The sequence below is a fragment of the Erpetoichthys calabaricus genome, chromosome 12 (assembly GCF_900747795.2).
Source record: "Erpetoichthys calabaricus chromosome 12, fErpCal1.3, whole genome shotgun sequence".
Classification (NCBI taxonomy): domain Eukaryota; kingdom Metazoa; phylum Chordata; class Cladistia; order Polypteriformes; family Polypteridae; genus Erpetoichthys; species Erpetoichthys calabaricus.
Window position 1 is genome coordinate 29,661,391 of NC_041405.2, and position 21,380 is coordinate 29,682,770.

The following is a 21,380-nucleotide window of genomic DNA, read 5'->3' on the forward strand; positions in this document are numbered from 1 at the left end:
AATGTATAAGAAATAGTTGTGGCCCAGATACCTAAACAATGAGGTTAAATGACTCGCTGGCTGGAACAAAAAGCCAGGCAAGCCATGGGGGGTCCCCTGGGACTATTAAAGGCAATAAGACAGACAACAAATGGCGTGTTTAACGTGTACATGTGTTTATCCAAAGCGAGTTCTTCTTCTTTTGGCTGTTCCTGTTAGGGGTTGCCACAGCAGATCATCTTTTTCAATATCTTCCTGTTTGTTACACCCATCACCTGCATGTCCTCTCTCGCACATCCATAAACCTCCTCTTAGGCCTTCATCTTTTCCTCTTGCCTGGCAGCTCTACCGTTAACATCCTTTTCCCAATATACTCAGCATCTCTCCTCTGCACATGTCCAAACCAATGCAATCTCCCCTCTCTAACTTTGTCTCCCAACCGTCCAACTTGAGCTGACCCTCTAATGTCCTCATTTCTAATCCTGTCCATCCTTGTCACACCCAATTAAAATTTTATAATCTTTAACTCTGCTACCTCCAGAACTGTCTCGTGCTTTCTGGTCAGTGCCACCGTCTCCAACCCATATAACACAGCTGATCTCACTACTGTCCTGTAGACCTTCCCTTTCACTCTTGCTGATTCCCATCTGTCACAAATCACTCCTGACACTCTTCTCTACCCTGCCTGCACTCTCTTTTTCACCTCTCTTCCACAATCCCCATTACTCTCTGGTTAAGGTATTCAACCACAAAGTGTCCGCGGAGAGGACGAAACGTGAACAAAGCACAATTACGTTGTACTGAGTTACGTGAACCGGTTGTTCACGTTTAATAACAGATACTGATGGTGCTCCAGCAGCTGACTTCCAATTGCCTCCATTGAACACGGAGAACAAAGTAAGCAACACAAAAGGGGCGTGCGTCGCGTTTGCGTCGAATAAAATATACGTCATCAGCCATAGACGAAAAGCGGCTCTTAGCGACTGCAAGCACCAAGCGACACAAGGCAGGATGATTGTAAACACTAATGTACCCCAGTGCTATCGCATTGGCCTGTTAGCTGATAGCAAATTAAATAGAAAGACAGAGTGTGTGCCAGTGTATCTGATCATACGTTGCGTGCATCACAGCCGTACTCAGGAAGGGGACGTAAAAAGTGGACTTTAATGATAAGAGGCGGGGCCCCAAAATACTGCGCGAACAAAGATGTCCTGTGAGGTGTCCCCTGCCTCTTTTAACGGACAGCTGTCCTCCACCATAAAAAGAGAGGTGACCGCGACATCGCGAGCTGTACTTGACGAATTTCTGGATTGTCTGGACCAAGAGCTCACCTGCTTCATAGCGGCCAGAGACAGACACCGCAGTTCTATTCAGGATAAGAGAGCCCAGTCCGAAAATCGCCTGTCCCTCTTCGTTGAGGAGGCGGTGAGGGCAGCCGTGGAGGCTGTGTTGGCGCAGTTTGCAGACTTTGTCGATGGAAGATTTGCGGTTTTCCAGCTGTGCCTTGAAACGTTTGACATTAAGGAGTTAGACAGCCTCAAGATGCAACTGGACACGCTCCGCAAAGATCTCTTTACCGTACGGAGATACAGGGACTCTGCAGACGGGGTCATCGCGGACACGGCGTGGAGAGTGGGTCATTCGGCAGCAGGCACTCATGGTATCGCTAATACTAATTCACCCATAAGTCTTCTCTGTTAACTCTGTACATTGTTTTTTCTGTTTGTATCTTTTATAACAAATTAAATCAATTGCAAATTATACCAGGTGCACAAGAACACAACGCTTCGCTGGGTATCTTCTTATCACGTATAGCCTTTAGGATTAATTATATATGCGTATAAAATAAAATCAGGATACCACCGTGGAAAATGCGGGTATCTCACAGTTCATAGAGGCGGGGCTTGAATCCTGTCCAGTCACTACCAGTGGGCGTTTCCCTGACTACACCCGCTTTCCTCCCACATCCCAGCCGTTATAGTCTCCGAGTGTATTTTAACAACCTAATTTGTTAAATAGAAGCCAACCGTTAATACTGTAATAACAGAATGTCTTGTTTAGTTTGTCAGATCATTTGTTGTTTTGTCTTTTATTAAAACAAAGATATTCTCCAAATGATTTGTGGTCCGATACAGATTAGTAATTCCCAGTCCTTAATTTTATTATCTTCCATATATTTCCGAAAATCGTCCTCTGATGGACAGAAGCTTACCATCCAGGGATTGTACCTGCCTTCCTCCCGATGCTTGCTTGGATATGCCCCAGTTTCCCCGTAATCCATCTTAGAATAAACATTTTTGGAAAATGGATGGATCTTTCTAGATTTTGTGTTATAACAAATGCTTCATGATGAGTACACACGGGTATAAATTTGACCTGTACAGATGGTGAACTGCTAGTTCATTTGTTATTTGCAACTCATCGTTAATTGGTAATTAATTAAGAAAGCAAGAACCTGTCAAAATATGAGTAAAGGTGTTTTAAGACTAAAAGAACAAATGAAGAGAAAGAGAATCTTAAAAAGCAAATTCACTAAATGAAGCACAAAAACTATTGCTTGAGCAATCACAGTCTCAGCAGCTTCTAAAAGACAACTGGGTTGGAAAAAAATCCCGCAGCTACTGTGGTCCTCCAGGACTGAACTTCTGGACCCTCTGCCATACAGTGATATGGAAAACAAAATCTATTGTCTTTCATTTCAATTTTTGCCTTTTTTAATATCAGGATATAGCTAACAATCATTTGTCCTCACCAAGTCCTAAAATAAAATGACTTTAACTTTAAGTGACATACAGTCATAAGAAAAAGTTTGGGAACCCCTCTTAATTCTTTGGATTTTTGTTTATCATTGGCTGAGCTTTCAAACTAGCAACTTCCTTTTAATATATGACATGGCTTATGGAAATAGTAGTATTTCAGCAGTGACATTAAGTTTATCGGATTAATAGAAAATATGCAATATGCATCATAACAAAATTAGGTGCATAAATTTGGGCACCCCAACAGAGATACTACATCAATACTTAGTTGAACCTCCTTTTGCAAATATAACAGCCACTATACGCCTCCTATAGCCTTTGATGAGTGTCTGGATTCTGGATGGAGGTATTTTTGACCATTCTTCCAACAAAATCTCTCCAGTTCAGTTAAATTTGATGGCTGCCGAGCATGGACAGCCTGCTTCAAATCATCCCATAGATTTTCGATGATATTCAAGTCAGGGGACTGTGACGGCCATTCCAGAACATTGTACTTCTCCTTCTGCATGAATGCTTTGTGGATTTTGAACTGTGTTTTGGGTCATTGTCTTGTTGGAATATCCAACCCCTGCGTAACTTCAACTTTGTGACTGATGCTTGAACATTATCCTGAAGAATTTGTTGATATTGGGTTGAATTCATCTGACCCTCAACTTTAACAAGGACCCCAGTCCCTGAACTAGCCACACAGCCCCACAGCATGATGGAACCTCCACCAATTTTGACAGTAGGTAGCAGGTGTTTTTCTTGGAATGCGGTGTTCTTCTTCCGCCATGCAAAGCACTTTTTATTATGACCAAATAATTCAATTTTTGTTGCATCAGACCAAAGCACGTTGTTCCAAAATGAATCTGGCTTGTCTAAATGAGCATTTGCATACAACAAGCGACTCTGTTTGTGGCGTGAGTACAGAAAGGGCTTCTTTCTCATCACCCTGCCATACAGATGTTCTTTGTGCAAATTGCGCTGAATTGTAGAACGTTGTACAGATGCACCATCTGCAGCAAGATGCTCTTGCATGTCTTTGGAGGTGATTTGTGGGTTGTCTGTAACCATTCTCACAATCCTGCTCATATGCCGCTCCTGTATTTTTCTTGGTCTGCCAGACCTGCTGGGTTTAACAGCAACTGTGCCTGTGGCCTTCCATTTCCTGATTACATTCCTTACAGTTGAAACTGACAGTTTAAACCTCTGAGATAGCTTTCTGTAGCCTTTCCCTAAATCATGATACTGAACAATCTTTGTTTTCAGATCTTTTGTGAGTTGCTTTGAGGATCCCATGCTGTCACTCTTCAGAGGAGAGTCAAAGGGAAGCACAACTTCCAATTGACCACCTTAAATCCCTTTATATCTCATGATTGGACACACCTGTCTATGAAGTTCAAGGCTTAAAGAGCTCATCCAACCAATTTGGTGTTGCAAGTAATCAGCATTGAGCAGTTACATGCATTCAAATCAGCAAAATTACAAGGGGATCCAAATTTTTGCACAGCCAGTTTTTCACATTTGATTTAATTTCATACAACTAAATACTGCTTCACTAAAAGTATTTGTTCAGAAAACATCCCAGTACTCTGATGTTCCTATGAAATGAAAGACATACCACTGCTATCTTTTTTGTTTAAAGGAGAGTAAATTATTATGCAGATTGAGAGGGGTTCCCAAACTTTTTCATATGACTGTAAAATTGTGACAAATGGACTTTGCAGAACATAAATTGGTCAAAAATAGAAGCATTAATGGCAAGTTTATTTTTCACAGAATTATTTCATGGTTTTATGTGACCACAACTGATATTTTGTCATTCTCGCTTTACTTTTATATTTACACAAGAGCGAGCATATCTGTTTTATTTGCAGTTTTGATCACTTTTATTTTTAAGCATCTAATAGGTTTTGTGTTCAGTAATCTTTTCAGATGTTTCATCCATCCATCCATCCATTTTCCAACCCGCTGAATCCGAACACAGGGTCACGGGGGTCTGCTGGAGCCAATCCCAGCCAACACAGGGCACAAGGCAGGGAACCAATCCTGGGCAGGGTGCCAACCCACCGCAGGACACACACAAACACACCCACACACCAAGCACACACTAGGGCCAATTTAGAATCGCCAATCCACCTAACCTGCATGTCTTTGGACTGTGGGAGGAAACCGGAGCGCCCGGAGGAAACCCACGCAGACACGGGGAGAACATGCAAACTCCACGCAGGGAGGACCTGGGAAGCGAACCCAGGTCCCCAGATCTCCCAACTGCGAGGCAGCAGCGCTACCCACTGCGTCAGATGTTTCAGTCTGTTACTAATGTGAAGCGCTCTTCCTTAGTATTTTTATTGTCTTTGTTAAGTTCAATTTACATTTTAATGTCTTGATTCTTAAATAGACAAATGCTATCAGTTGCTACGATTTAATAATTAGTCATTCTCTATAAATTACTTTAACCTTCTTAAAGTGCATATAATAATAATAATAATAATAATAATAAGAATAAGAATTCATTACATTTATATAGCACTTTTCTCAGTACTCAAAGCGCTATCTACACATATATCATAGATGCATAGCTACAAGGCTTGGCAACAGACTGCACTTAAATATATATTTATAAAGGTTTCATTATAATTTGATAAATTCCTTAAACATATTGTAGATTCTCAAGTTGATTGGCTTCAGAGAATTTTTTCAGAAACAATTGAGCTTACCCAACCATCTCAAGTGATCTGCTCACCTTTACTCCTCCTTACCTTAAATCTGTTACTATCCAGTATCACATTTAAGAAATTAATCTTCATACCTTGCATCTCAAGTTTACATTGTAATTCATCAACAAAATTTCTCCACTCTAACCCAACCAAAATGCTAATCACTGTCATTGCATCCACTATATGACCTTCTGTGTGAACGTGCAAGACCTTCTGTTTATTCTTTTGTTACTCTTTCCATTATGGTGTTGCATGGTGCATGGATCACAAAATCCCTAATCACAAGGAAGGTATTAACACAGGATGGGGTGACATTCCACCACAGAGCACTCTCATGTACGTATCCATATTCTGTCATTCCCAGAAGATTTTAGAGTTGCCAGGGAGCCTAACATGAATGTAATGTGGAAGACAAATGAAATCAGAGACACAAGGCGAATGTACAAGTTCTTGGAAGATGGCAGCTAGGTCAGCAGTCAAATTCAGTTCTTGACTATGATTCAGCATTTTGGACATAGGTAAAACTGCACATATTCGTACAAATCTAAGTGTACGTGCATTGATGCTTTCACAGTAGTACCAAAGAATCCAGGTTTCCTGTCATTTAGAAATAAGTAGTTCTTTGATTCACTATGGTGACCCCTATGTCTGCACATTTTTGTCCTAGCCAATATTTTCTTTTAATTGGGCTTCTGCCTTACTTCAGTTAAAGATTTATGTGTCACGTACACATATACATAAAACGTGCAGTGAAATGTCAACCTGGTTCATTCGTGAGATTATGCAAAATACAGTAAAGGATGAAATATAGAGAAATATGAAAGCAACAGAAAGCCTAAATAGAACAAATTAAATATCTTCTTATATAATACGCTACCGTGGCTGTCCGTTTGTCTGTCCAGGATTTTAAATCACCTGTAGCTCGCAGACCGTTTGAACTATTGACCTGAAATTTGGTACACATATACTACGTGATGTCTACTCTCCGCTTTCGGAGTGATGATTGACCTCCAAGGTTATTCCTCTTTTTATTTTTATTTTATTTTATTGTAGTGCAGCAGAATGACTGTGCAGTGCATGCGTATGGGTGCCACTCTCATTCCCTACCCCCTTTGCCGTAACTTCCCCTAAATCTTCATATCTTAAATCATTCTTGAAGCAGATTGAAGACTTAAGTGCCAGCTGAAGTGAAAAATTAAGGAAAATGTACTAAGTAATTGCAACACAAACACTGACTTAATCAGTTTTAACGTGAAAAGATGCCGACGACAGAAGAAAAGAAGCGGGCCACTAGGTTAGAGAAAAGAAGAGCAGCTCAGGAAGCAGAAAGGGCATCAACCTCTGAGCAAACGAATGGTAAACCTACAGAGTAAGAGTAGGAAAACTAGGAGTGCTCAAGTCAAGTGTAGTGCAGTGCTCTGTTATTGGTTAAATATAATACACTTTGATAGGAAAAATGTAATTTTTAAAGATAAGCTAACAATTTACAAGACATGACCTACCAAGAGAAAATGACATAATATGTCATTTATTATATTATGACATAATATACATACAATCATTGTGCAAGGCAAAGGCATTATTTGAATACTGTCTCTGCATACAGTATATGAATCAATAATTCAATAACCAATAGGAGGCAGGAGTGTGATCAGATGAGACCAGTGTGTAGATGATGTTGTGGAGCAGGTCCTGATTGAGAAGCCTGATGTCTTAATGTCAGAAGCTATTTCTGAGCCTTTGTGTTTTGGTGATAAGACTGTAGAACCTTTTGTCTGATTTCAGCTGGAGGAATCATCCATAACTGGGTTGGCAGGAGTCCTTGGTGATTTTGATTGCTCTGGCACTACACCGCTTGGTGTAAGTAGCCTTCAGGGAAAGGAGAGCAGATCTTATGATGTGCTCTGCTGCTTGCACCATCGTTTGCAGAGCTTTGCCGTCTTGGGCAGAGCAGTTGCCAAACCATCCAGAATGTGTTCAGTGACTGGATATTTTCTATAGCACCTGAAGAGAAAGATTTTGAAATTTCTCAGAGACCCTCAATTTACCCAGTAGCCTCAGATTTTGCAGACACTGCCTTGCCTTTTTGACCTAAGCTAGAATATGCTGAGTACTGGTCAGGTCCTCAGAAATTTGAACTCCTAGGTACTTGAAGGTGCTCACCCTTTCCATTGTAGTCTCTTTTATTTAGACTGGTGTGACGTACTGGTGATGCTTCCTACTGAAATAAACTTCATTTTATTAACATTCAGCTGAAGGCCTATGTTCCAGGTACCACAATACCAGGTTCTCCACTTCTCCCAGATAGACCATCTCATCATTGTTGGAGATGAGGCCTATCATCACCATGTTGTCAGAAAAATTTAACAATGGAGTTAGAGGTCTGTATGGCTGTGCAGTCATAGGTCTAAAAGGCATACAGCAAGATGTTGTTTCGTAGTGTCTGTGCTTTGGTGTCGGTCCAGAAAGTATACAGCTAGCTTTTCTCACTTTTAAATGGAATGTAGCAAGCATTCATGTGTGTTTCATGGTGATAATTTACTGTTACATTTTATTCTTGAGTTTCAAGAGCAACATAATGATGCTGTTCTAGTTGCTCTGGTTACTTGATCCACTGTTTAGGAGCTTGCTAATGTCCATGCCATTGAAGTAGCCGAAACCTTTCAGCTTTCAGTGTCATTTACCCTGATGTCAGCTGTGCTCATCATTACTAGAATACAATTAAGGGAGCAAACTCCATAGGAAACTGACAAATGAGAGTCAAGTACAGTATTTAAAGGTATGGCAGCAATATAGATATTCTAGATCTCGCTTTGTGCTTTATAGAACACAGGATAAGGGGGAAAAGTCTGTCTAATCAAACGGTTTCATGGTTGGAACAATAATTTAAAAACCTGGGGTCCCCAGGACTGAGCTGGAGAAGCCACAGACCTCCACCACACTGTGGCCTTACTTAACGCAGTGTGCCAGTTCTCACTCCTCTTTCAACATATTCCATCTTTTATTTCTAGACAACAAAATCCATTCTAATTCATCATGCTTTTGGAGACTTTTACTAGTTAACATAGACATTCTTTAAGAAGTCTTTGTTTAACTCTTTATTACCTGACCTTTCTGGTTGCCTTAACAGAAATGATCAAGTCTGGCATTGTGAATTTATTTCAGTTAATCTTTATACAAAAGACTTTCCATACTGGATTTTGTCATTTTCCTAGTTGCCCATCTTCTTTATCTGCATCAATTTGAAAACACAGCATAGTCAGATTTTAATGGTAATCATATTCATTTTAAACTCCACTGTAGACCCAGATACCCATATTTTGTGAGTCTTCTTCCTTATTTTCGGCTGCTCACATTGGGGGTTGCCACAGCAGATCATCTTTTTCCATATTTTCCACTCCTCTGGATAATGCTTCGTTACACCCACTACTTGCATGTCCTCTTTCAGTAAATCCATAAACCTCTTCTTAGGCCTTCCTCTTTTCCACTTACCTTAATGTCCTTCTCCCAGTATATCCTGCATCTCTGTCTATACATGTCCAAACCAACACAATCTCGCCTCTCTGACTTTGTCTTCCAACCATCCAACCTGAGCTGACCCTCTATTTTCCTCATTTCTAATCCTGTCCATCCTTGTCACATCCAATGCAAATCTAAACATCTTTAACTCTGCCACCTCCAGCTCTGTGTTCTGCTTTCTGGTCGGTGCCATCGTCTCCAACCCATATAACATAGCTGGTCTCACTACCATCCTGTAGACCTTCTCTTTCACTCTTGCTGATAACCGTCTGTCACAAATCACTCCTGACACTCTTCTCCACCCATTCCACCCTGCCTGCACTCTCTTTTTCACCTCTCTTCCACACTCCCTGTTACTCTGTACTGTTGATCCCAGGTATTTAAACTCATCCACCTTTTCTAACTCTACTCCCTGTATCCTCACCATTCCACTGACCTTCCTCTCATTCACGCATATGTCTTGTTCCTACTCACAAAATATAGTTAATATACTGTATGTCAGTGTTTCAGGCAAAAGATCACACACACTCAACTTTCAATGTTGTTTTAATTAACCTATAAAACTATTCATTTGTATCATTTAATAACTAATTGCATTGACTAAGGAGTTAAGCACAGGCCCAAGCTTGTTAATTTTAAAATTTGATTGCACTGTGAGGCGCCCAAAAAAATGCTTGGGTTCCAACATGATTCTTGGCTTTGGTTCTTGTGATGAATTTGCTTGTAGTCTATGAGCCTGGACAGTCGTGATACATGTAATTAACCTACTACTTGCTAAAAGTCACAGATTATGTGTGAACTGGAGTGTGTGCCAGTCCATGACTAGTTCTTGTTTAGAATCTGGTGCTCCTAGGATGGCCAGGGATCCTGTAATGGAATAAGCAGGTTTAAAAATTTTTGATGGCTTGACTAAAATCACTTAAATTGAACAAGCCCATTTGTAGCCATTATCTTTTATGGTATGGAGTTACATTTCAATGTACCATTTTTTAGAAGTAATATTGTTATAAAGAAATCAGTTTTTTAAATGTATACTGTAGATAAACTATTTATTCGTTGTTTCTTTACAAGAATCACCTCATGTGTTTATTGTGTTTGTAAGTAGAGTGCTGTGATTTAGTTTTGTTTATTTATTTAGTGGAAATTGTACTTTTACGTTTCACCCACAGATAAAGAAGAAGATGATCTTTCTGGTGATGAAAGACTATTAAACTTGAAAGCGATTCACATGGAAGATTCATTTGGAAGAGAAGAGAACGCCAGGGATTTCTTCCAGTTAACCACACAACTGTGCTCATCTGAAGAAGAATGTTGTGAGCAGAATTCCAAGCACACCAAAGGAGATGACCCAAAAGTGGACACCTCCCTTATTGAGGAGGATCATATACAGCAGGTACTGGTGTGCATCAAGGAAGAGTGTTGTGTTGAGGACTCGGCTCCCATTAAAGAGGAGGATTGTGATGAGGATTCTGTCCACATTAAAGAAGAGAGTTTGGATCAGAAACCTGTGCCTATTAAAGGAGAGGACTGGGAAGAAGTGTCCATTCAGTGTGACATTTTTGACAGCGAGTTGGAAAGTGCCAGTGCAGAAGAAGATGAAGAGTCCGTCTTAGAGAATAGTCTACTTCATCCTGGTAAGTTTAAACTATATGTGATTTGGCACTTGTTAGATTCACAAATAATAGTTTGTACATTGAGTTCATAAGGTATAAAATTGTAAACTGTTTCTTTGATAAATGTGGCTACCTTCTGTTTCTGTTTAGGATAGTTTCTGTTATAATTAATAATCATCAATAATAATTGATCAAGCTGCCCTGTGGGACATCCTGAGGGTTCGTAGGATCCCCTCGAGGTTGCTGAATATCATGGCCGGCTTGTACACTGGTACTGTGAGTGCTGTGCAAAGTGGAGGCAGAACCTCTGTGTTTTTCCCAGTTGATTCTGGGGTTCATCAGGGGTGTGTTCTCACTCCTACTCTGTTCCATGCTTGTATGGACTGGGTGTTGGGCAAGGTCGTGGGGTCCAGTGGCTGTGGGGCATCTGTTGAAGAAAGATTCACGGATTTTGACTTTGCTGACGATGCTGTGATCTTCATGGAATCAATGGAGGCTCTGATCAGGGCGCTCGAGAGACTGAGCGAGGGGTCTGAGTGTCTGGGCTTGCAAGTGTCCTGGATAAAAACCAAAGAGCCAGGCCTTTAATGACCTCTTGGGCACAGCCATCAGCAGTGTGTGTTTGCGGAGAGAGTGTCGACCTTGTCGAGAGGTTTACTTTCCTTGACAGTAATATTCATGTCTCTGGTGACTCTTCCTACGAAGCCAGTGGATGGATTGGGAGAGCATGGGGGGTCATGAGGTCGCTGGAAAGGGTTATGTGGCACTCCCGATATCTATGCAAAAGGACGAAGGTCCAAGTCTTTAAGAGTTCTGGTGCTTCCTGTCTTGCTATATGGTTGTGAGACATGGACACTACCCAATAATTCATTACATTTATATAGCACTTTTCTCAGTACTCAAAGCGCTATCCACACGGGGAGGAACCGGGAAACGAACTCACAATCTTCCACAGTCTCCTTACTGCAAAGCAGCAGCACTACCACTGCGCCACCTTTGGTGACCTGAGACGAAGACTGGACTCCTTCAGTACTGTGTCTGAAAATCCTTGGGTACGGTTGGTTTGACTTTGTGTCGAAGGAGTGGTTGCTCATGCAGTCTCAAATGAGGCACATTACCAGCATTGTGAGGGAGTGTCAGTTATGGCACTACGGCCATGTGGCGCGATTCTCAGAGGGTGATCCAGCTCGTAAGATCCTCATTGTTGGGGACACCCGAGTGGCTGGACCAGGCCAAGGGGTCACCCATGTAACACCTGGCTGAGGCAGATAGAGGGTCATTTCTGAAGGGTAGGACTGGACGTGTGTCTGTCTGGGGGGGTTGCCAACCGGGATCCTGAGTTGTTTCATCGTGTAGTGGGTGTGGTAACGCGCTGTACCAGTGCATGCTCCCCAGCTTGACTTGACTTATCCTGTTTGTCACCCAGTTAGAACAATTAATTAACAATTAGAACACGGCTTATCAGAGCGTCTATACTATATTCTTGTCTAGTTGATGCTTATAAATAATTATATGTGAAAAATGATTGCTGTCTCTCTATATATGAATAAATCTATGCAAAATGTATCTTAATTTTTCTCTATACATCATTTTAATTTCTTATTTAAATACGTTAATATATTCAGATATGTTGGAGGACGGTAAATTGAAGCAGTGCCCCGCCCCGAGCGGCACAAACTCTAGCTACGCCACTGCTTGTATTGACTGACTTTTTAAATGTATTCGTCACATAACCCAAGTAAACAGAAAAGGGTTTCAACACTGCTAATGCATATTAAGGTTTTATTTAAAACCAATTACCATTTATACATAACTAATTAAAGATAAGCTAAGGGTGTATGCCATTAGCACCCCAAAGGAATGGCTGCTAAAAGTTGGGGCTTTGCAGTACTATTTAAATTAAGTAATATATTAAGGTATCAATTTCTTTTAAAAGCAAGAAAATTTCTGGTTGTGTCTAAACATTTGACAATGTGCAGTGAGTCACATTAGAGCCTTATGTACATGCAGCCTTACTCTTTTGTTCACACCTCAAAGCCTATGGTTATGGATTTGGAAGGGAATATTTACTGAGTAATTGATCGATTGCCTTATCTGAGGATTTAACAGCTACTCCTCTGTTCATTATATCACCTTTGTTACTGCTGCTGCTATGCTTATCCTTAGCTCAATGTCATTATATCCTACAGTCTTATTCTTGAACAAGACCTTGATGTAGTTCTCCACCTGGGCCAGCTACTTTGGAGGTGCTGAATCTTAATCTCTCCTTACTTCACACAAAGCTTGAGCTGTGCCAGTGGGCACCAGAGATTCAGATGAGGCCACCAACACAACAGCATCCTCAAATAGCAAAGATTCAACCTTCATTTCCACAAACTGGATGCTGTCCAAGCATTGGCTGCTCATTGAAATTCTTTCTATGCAAATGATGAAGAGTTAAGGAGACAAGTTAAGTGAAGAGCTTCCTCCAATTTAAACAGAAAAAGCTTTTGGCAAATTTGAAAACTCATTAATCTTAAAACGAACATTCTCTAAAAGGAACATTCTATGCAACTTCAATCACAGACTAGTTTACTGTTTCAGAATACCTTGAGAGAGGTGACTTCAGCTTGTACATTTTGTATATTTTTCTCTTTTACGTGTACAATAGCTACACTTGATGGCAAAGCAAATCCCCAATACCAGCTATTAAAACACTAGCAGGAGACTCACTGTCTCATCAGCTTATTGTGCTGATGAGTCTCTGCTGCTCGCGTATGTGGATTTCACTTTCACCAAATAACAAATCTTTTAATTCTCACGGATACGCCTCTTCATTGGGAAGAAACACAACGTTTACCTGATGGCAACACAAATTAGACAATCTATAAGTGTCCAACTTAAACTTTAAATCCAAACAATATATTCAATCTCTTTTCACTGTTCCGTTCTTTCACCAAGTAATAATTTCTGTTTGTTTGTGCTAATGCGATCTTTACTATCATTTTTTTGAGACTTTCGAATTTTAGTACTTTCGTTATCTCTAACCTGCTCTGCATGTGTATCACTGCAACGTTTTTGAATTCTTTACAATGTTCTACTTTGTCATCTACTCTTTGTCTATTATTTCCGGGCCTGGCCGTGGTTAAATTTCTTGGCACAAAGTCTTGTCTCGCGGGACGTAAAAGTATCTCTCTGAAAAAGTCACATCTTGTCCCAGGCTAAAATGTCTCGTCTCGTCCCAGGATTTTTTTTATTATAATAGAGAGATATGTAAACCGGTGAAAATATGTATAGAATACAGTCAGAAGTTATTGATATTTAAAAAGGTCAGCTATTGAGTAGTAAGGGTTGAGAGTTCAGAATCATGGCTGACTCGTCATTGTTACACTGTTCATTCATATTACTGTGATGTTGTCTGCAAACTTTATGATAGAGTTGGAGCCAAGTAAAGTGACACAGTCATGGGTGAAGAGGGAGTAGAGGAGTGGGCTGAGTACACAGCCCTGCAGAATGCCAGTATTCAGGATCAGGGTAGAGGATGTGTGTGGTTGTTTGTCCTGATTGACTGGGGTGTGTTGGTTAGAAAGTCCAAAGTCTGAGTACAAAGAGAGGTGCTGATGCTGAGGTTGCCAAGTTTATTTACCAGATTGGAGGGGATAATAGTGTTAAATGCGGAGCTAAAATCGGCAAATAAACTCCTGACTTATGAGTTTGTGTTATCCAGGCGGAGTGAAGGGCCAAGGATATGGCATCCTCTGTTGACCTATTGGGATGATAGGCAAACTGGTAGGGCTCTAGTGTGGGAGGTAGACTGGATTTGAGGTGGCCCAGAACCAGTCTCTCAAAGCATTTGGTGATGATGGGGGTGAGGGAAACAGGGCAGTAGTCATTCAGACTCCCTAGAGAGGATAGTTTAGGCACTGGTACAATTGTTGTGGACTTAAGGCATGCAGGGAGGACAGCCTGGGTCAGACACTGATTGAAGATGTACTGAAGACCTCAGACATATAATTATACAATAATACAAATAACACAAGAAAATGCAACTTTTAAATCACTTGAGTTGGAATCTGGTATCCTTGAAAGCTTTTTCAGCCCCATAATATTACTTGGACCTTATTTTTAACTAAAGTGCTATTAAAAAATATATCTAATGTAGTCCACTAACACAAGTAACTGCATTCTGTTGTTTGTTATGACTCACTATTACAAAAATATTTAACAATCATAATGTGACAAGTGCCTCTCTTTTGTACCTAAATAAAATTAAAAATGCTCAAACTTTAAAAGCACTTAACAGTCCCAGAACGCACCAGAATGTTCTGCTATTCCTGTATTTTTTTAAATTTGTTTGATTAGTTTTTACATTTCCTCTTTTTTCACAGAACACAGACAAGATTCACCTCTGCGTAAATCCCAACATCAGAGAACAGAGGAAGCTAAAAGTGGGGAAACTATGACAAAAGTTATGGAGGAGAAAAACTGTTCCTTGAAATTTGCTGCACAAGCTGAACAGCTTTCAGACTCTACAGTGGCTCAACATCACTGCCTTCTGTGTGGCAAAATGTTCAAACAGAAGGGTCACCTTCATGAACATCAGCGAATTCACACTGGAGAGAAGCCATACTGCTGCACCGAATGTGGGAAGCGGTTTATGAAGAAAAGCCACTTTCGACGGCACCAGATCATTCACACAGGCGAGAAACCATACAGCTGTGCTGACTGTGGTAAGAGGTTTACAATGAAGACTGGTCTTCAACAGCACCAGAGGACTCACACAGAAGAAAAGCCTTATAGTTGTACAAAATGTGGGAAGAAGTTCACGCTGAAAAGCTATCTTCAGAAGCACAAAGTTACTCACAATGAAGACAAACCATACAGCTGTAATGAATGTGGAAAGAAATTCATACAGAAAATCTATCTGCAAGAACATCAGAGAATTCATACCGGGGAGAAGCCACACTGCTGCACGGAATGTGGCAAGGGATTTACTTTAAAAAGGAACCTCAAGCGGCATCTGCAGCAGCATCCGACAGTTGACACGAGGGAGAAGCCACACTGTTGTGGTGAATGTGGGAACAGGTTCACACTGAAAAGAAATCTTAAGAGACACCTTCAACAACACCAGGCAGTTAACACTGGGGAGGATCCTTACAGCTGCACCGAATGTGGGAAGACATTCACCCTGAAAGGTAACCTCCAGCAGCATCAGAGGATTCACACCGGAGAGAAGCCCTACTGCTGCAGAGAATGTGGCGAAAGGTTCACATGGAAATCTAGCCTTATATCCCACATCCGGTGCCATAGTGGAGAAAATCAGGCCATGAAAAGGTAACTGGATACCACGAAATGAATTCCAGGCTGGGTTGAATGCAAGGGCCTGACATGTTTTATTGTATTTAACCTAGGATAATAGAGCAGTGTTAAGTATCCATTAAAATTTTTCGAAGGAAAGGGGGTGACCTTTATGTAATTATGAATGCAAATTATAATTCAACAACTGCAAAACATTCAGGAGAAACATTTTCCTTAATACCATTATAAAGTCACAGATAATCTGGGCGGAATCAACTCTATAAGAAAACATGTGAGTAAACTCCAGCGCACATCAACTCAAACCCCTCCACTTACTCATACTGACCTAGGTTAAGCTTGTCAAATCATTTGTACAGCTTTGGAATTTGAGAGTAAAATGGTGAAAACCCATACAGACGTTGAAATAATGTACAATATCCAAACAGACCTGTGCTGGAAAGCAAACTTTAGAGTATCATGCTAAGCACTTCTTCACTATGCCTCATGAAACATTCCTTGAATTCTATTCACTTTTTTAAGAATCGGTATAATACCAGCTCAATAGTTTAAATTTTCTCTGTTTAGAGACTACTTGTGTTACTGTAGGAAGTTTCATTGAAACATATTGTGTTATGGTTTCCTTGCACTACTCTAATGGTCACAGCATCCTTTCTCTGATCATATGATGTCTCTTCAGATTGTGTTATGGTTCATTTCACTAACCTGCATGGGCAAGACCCAGTTTGTAACTGTAGTATGGAAGATGCCACCTCAGATTTTGATGCAAATAATAATTAAACCCCAGTAGTTATTAATTTGGTCAATGAAGAACTGTATCTTTCTGCTGCCGTCATTCCTTGAGCTAGTATTTGCTGGGGTTCAATTACTTGTGCACATTAGCTGACACATTGATTTGATTTGTATAGTATATCAGTTTCTCCAAATAATGCATGGGTATAAATTATTTCTTTTAGTAAAGTAATGATTAAAACAAGCTTTTATGGTAAAAATGACACGTTTGCAGATTTAGAATAGAAATGTTCAAGCCCCTTTATAAATGATGGTCAAGTTAATGTGGGTGGCAGTACTATTTATTATTTTGAAATGAAATAAATTTTAAACCTTACACATAGCACACTTTAGAGCAATAAAAGATGCTGAGCTACAGTAACATTTTAAAACATACATTCTCATGTATTTTAGTTACAGTTTGTGTATAGATATATGCTGTGTAGTTGTGTGCAGACTTTTTAGTCTGGGACGAGACATGACTTTTTCAGAGAGATGACGACTCAAGAGACAAGACTTTGTGCCAAGTGATTTAACCACACCCGGGGCCGGAAATAAAAGACAAAGAGTGGAAGACAAAGTAGAACGTTGTAAAGAATTCAAAAACATTGGCGCAATACACATGCAGAGCTGGTTACAGATAATGAAAGTACTAAAATTCGAAAGTCTTAAAAAACTGATAGTAAAGATCACATTAGCGCAAACAAATGGAAATTATTACTCGGTGAAATAATGGAACAGTGAAAAGAGATTGAATATATCGTTCAGATTTAAAGTTTAAGTCAGAGGCTTATAGATCGTCTAATTCATGTTGCCATCAGGGAAACGTAGTGTTTCTTCCCAATGAAGAGGCGTATCCGTGAGAATTAAAAGATTTGTTGTTTGGTGAAAGTGAAATCCACATCCGCGAATGGCTGAGATGTGAAGTGGCTGGTGCGTAGCACAGACTGAGGAGGTTGGCGAGCAAAGAGAGCAGGGGGTGAAGCCCACTAGTATATATAAAAATAATGTATGTATGTATGTATAGATACATATATGGCCACTAGTGGATTGTCTCAAAGCCCCCAACCCTTGACACAACTGCAATAGACTGTCCCACTTTCAAATAAATTATTTTATCTTGGCTGTGGCACCCGGCTGGGGTTCATGCCCGGCCGGGATGCCCAGGAGGACCGGAGGAGGGCTTGTGCCTCCTCCAGAACACGAGGGGGCGACCGCCCTGGTTGCTTTGGGGGCCACGGGTACAAAGCATGGAAACTCTACCCTGTAGGGGCCCGTGGCCACCGCCAGGGGTGCCCCAATGCCTTGGGAGCCCTGGACCTCAGCACTTCCGCCACACCCGGAAGTCCTGGGGAGAAGAGGAGCAGGGACACCTGGAGGGCTTTCGGGTACACAACCAGAGCTTCTGCCACACAAGGGTGTGTCAACGGAGGCTCCTTGGGAAGCACCTGGAGTCCTCCGGGTGTCCCCAATACTCTTCCGGGTGTGGCAGAAGTGCTGAGGTCCAGGGCTCCCAAGGCATCGGGGCACCCCCTGGCGGTGACCACGGGCCCCTACAGGGTTTAGCTTCCAAGCTCTGTACCCGTGGCCCCCAAAGCAACCAGAGCGGTCGTCCCCTCGTGTTCTGGAGGAGGCACAAGCCCTCCTCCGGTCCTCCTGGGCATCCCGGCTGGCCATGAACCCCAGCCGGGTGCCACATGGCCAAATACCTGTTTACAGGTTTCAATACACCTCTTTGTCTTTCTTCTTTATTAATTCTTTCTCTTTTTACTCCTATCTTCCCAGGTGAGCTTTGCTTTCCTCCTGACTCTGACACATCTGTGGATGGTGGAGCAGCTCCTTTTCAACCTAGACATGATACTATTTCCAGTGCAGCAACATTGCCACCAAGAAGCATGCTAGAACTACTCTAGTATAGAGAAATGTCTTTCTGGCAGTTCCCCCTGGTGGCACCCAGGTATTCCAACAGAGCCACCCATTGAGACTACAGTTCCAATGCTGCCCAGCAGGTGCACAACTGGAAGCTCCACCAGATGGATGCTGCCACCCAGCATAAAGTGGTTAACACATGTCTCTGGGAAGTCATCTTCCACTGTCCTTCCATTATGAAAGCTTCCTGGCCAGGTAAGGGACCACCATCCATCCCAGCGAGGACGTCATTCTGACCTTTCCTTCTGTGAATGTGTATACTCTGTATGTGGCTTTTATATATAAAGTATAGACACACACAGACACTGAATGTATCATTAACAGATGGTTTGTAAAATGGATGGATATTGCAATAAAGTGACCACATACACAATGTCACAAATGAGGACCATCTGCTTGTGATACAAAATTATATTAGCCTTGTATGTCAGTTCACAGCAAAAGTGCTGATGATGACTTTTTCAGTGGTGCTGTCATAAAACTGTGACAAAAATGAGTGGTATTCACTTATTAAAAATGTATAGTGTCCTGGGTTCAAATCTAGCCACCTCTGTCTGTCTGTATACATTTTGAACATTTTTTCTATGCTTCTGGAAATTTTCCTCCAATTGTTCCTATCATATCACAAAAACACACACATTAGGTTAATTGGCTATCCTAAATTGGACCCAGCATCCAGTTCCCAGTCATGGTCAGTGTAGAGATAGCACGTGTCTGTGTGGATTTTCCTCCAGGTACCCCATTTTCTTCCCATATCCCTAATGATTTGCGTGTTAGGTTAATTAATAATTCTACTCTAAATTTGCTCTCTGTGGGTATGATTATGTTTATAGGTGGACCCACTGTAATTAACTTTGGCCAACCACAATCATAAATTGGATTGAGCAGGATAGTGGATGATGCATAAATTGACTCCATGTGGTAATGTGTGTGTGTGCTTGCAGTAATGCACTGGAGGACTTCAGAGACTGCTTCCTTCCTTCTGTCAGATGCTTTTGGGATAGGGGCTATTGGCCCGCAGGAATCGTAAATTAAATTAAATGGGTTCCAAGATGTCACGAAAGCAAAGATGACATGGTAGCACAACAGCTTCAGGGACCAGGGTTCAGTTCCCAGTTCATATCACAGGGACCAGTGTTGAATTCCTAGCTCATATCACATACTCTGTGGAGTTTGCACGTTATCCTCATGTGTGCAATAGACTTTGACTCTCACCATGCTCCATAATGGAATGTGAATTCAGAAAATGGACAGAAGGATGTCCTTGATTATGGATTAAGCTAATATAACAATGTCTCTGAGGTATAGTGTCTTTGAAAATAAGGCTAAATTAGTACAATATGTGAGTATAATTGTTTTAGGCATTCTTTCATTATTGTCTGAATTGTTTCTGTAAAAAATTTGTAACAGGGTGTCCCCTAGAGAAAACATATCTTGTGATAAAGTGGCTAAAATGAGTTTGAAATAAATAAAATGGTTTGTTTTACAAACAAAACATGGAAAATGAATAAAGAAGGTAAACACGACTACACACTCCTTACCATTATCTGCCAAATAGGAAAGGTCATGTCTTTGCCTCTTCCTCTTCTATACATCTCCACCAAATCTGTAGCCATATACCCTCTGTAACGGTGAGACTTTAATGCATGTCATGCAGGAATTAACACATTTTCCAGTCATCCTAGAAATACAATCTCTACAGCATGTTGAAATTTGCCCTTGGTTCTCCTCCCAGTAGGCTGCATTTGGCCAGGGTTGCCAGGTTAGGGGAATCATCTCATTTTTTGAGGAAACTCATGGGATGGAAAAATAGGAGGAAGAGTTTAATGGGTGGATTTCCTTGAAATAAGAGGATTTTTTATTTTTGGTATGTGAATTTGTTTCTACAGAACTACAATTCTCCACATTTTCTCAACCCCCAACTGCAGCAACAACCAACATACTTAATAGCCACCTGTCATTGCTCTGTCCACTCATCTCATAGATTATGTACAGTATAACTGGTTAGGGTTTGGAGTGGGAGAGGGATGCTTCTGCTCCCCTAGCTGTACCCATCTTATTAATTTTTTCTGACTTTACTAATGAGTCAAAATTCCAACTAAGCACAAATGCAAATCTAGGGCTGGTATTACCCTGCTGAGTTCTGTGAGGTTGTGGGCTTAGCTTCTTAATATATTTCAGTAAAACAATTACCCTTTGTAATGGTAACTTACAAAGTATCAAGCTACATGCAGAAATTTAGTAGTAAATGGAGTATAGAGTTTATATGTAGTGTCTTTATTATTTAAATGATTATATTTTCATTTCTATTTTTTGGCTTGTAATTGAAACCATCATTACATATTATATTTTGGGAAAAACACTATGTTGAGTTGTTTAATTTTAAAATGAAACTGCTCATATCAGAGAATAAAACACTGCCCTTATGCTTAGAATTGAGTTCACATGTTATGATTTATGTTCAGTGAGTTTTTAAAGGTTAATATCATTAAACAAATACATTCACTGGGTTTTCTCATTACCATGATTGTTTATTAAATCAAATACAGTATTTTAACCTGGTTTGGATAACAAAAGTCTGCCCATCATTTGCAAATATCCTTCATGTAGTGCAAAAAATGGCATTCTTTTGAAGATGGTGTACAGAAATGCACATTGAAAGTCGGAGGGGATTTTACATGAGAATATCGATTATTTTACTACATCTGTGGCCAGTTCATTAAATAGCTTTGGCAACATAATTTACTTATTTTCAATCGTACACTGTTCCCATTTTTGAAAGTGTTTATTAAATGTGTAAATTACTATATATT

At 40.6% G+C, this 21,380-nt stretch overlaps 1 protein-coding gene across 1 annotated transcript; it reads left to right on the forward strand.

The window, feature by feature from the left end:
- Positions 1-942: 942 nt before the first annotated feature.
- On the forward strand, positions 943-21,143 carry LOC114662009 (oocyte zinc finger protein XlCOF22-like). The gene is made up of 4 exons (XM_028815291.2): positions 943-1,639; positions 10,129-10,593; positions 14,940-15,885; positions 18,424-21,143. The coding sequence occupies exons 1-4, from the start codon at positions 1,186-1,188 to the stop codon at positions 18,425-18,427; spliced, it is 1,869 nt and encodes a 622-aa protein (XP_028671124.2). The 5' UTR covers positions 943-1,185; the 3' UTR covers positions 18,428-21,143.
- The last annotated feature ends 237 nt before the right edge of the window (positions 21,144-21,380 follow it).

Excerpts from the sequence above, each read along its gene's own strand:
- LOC114662009 (XM_028815291.2), top strand. The coding sequence starts at position 1,186 with ATGTCCTGTGAGGTGTCCCCTGCCTCTTTTAACGGACAGCTGTCCTCC. Across the intron at positions 1,640-10,128 it reads TTCGGCAGCAGGCACTCATG|ATAAAGAAGAAGATGATCTT; the intron begins GTATCGCTAATA and ends TTTCACCCACAG. Across the intron at positions 10,594-14,939 it reads GAATAGTCTACTTCATCCTG|AACACAGACAAGATTCACCT; the intron begins GTAAGTTTAAAC and ends CTTTTTTCACAG.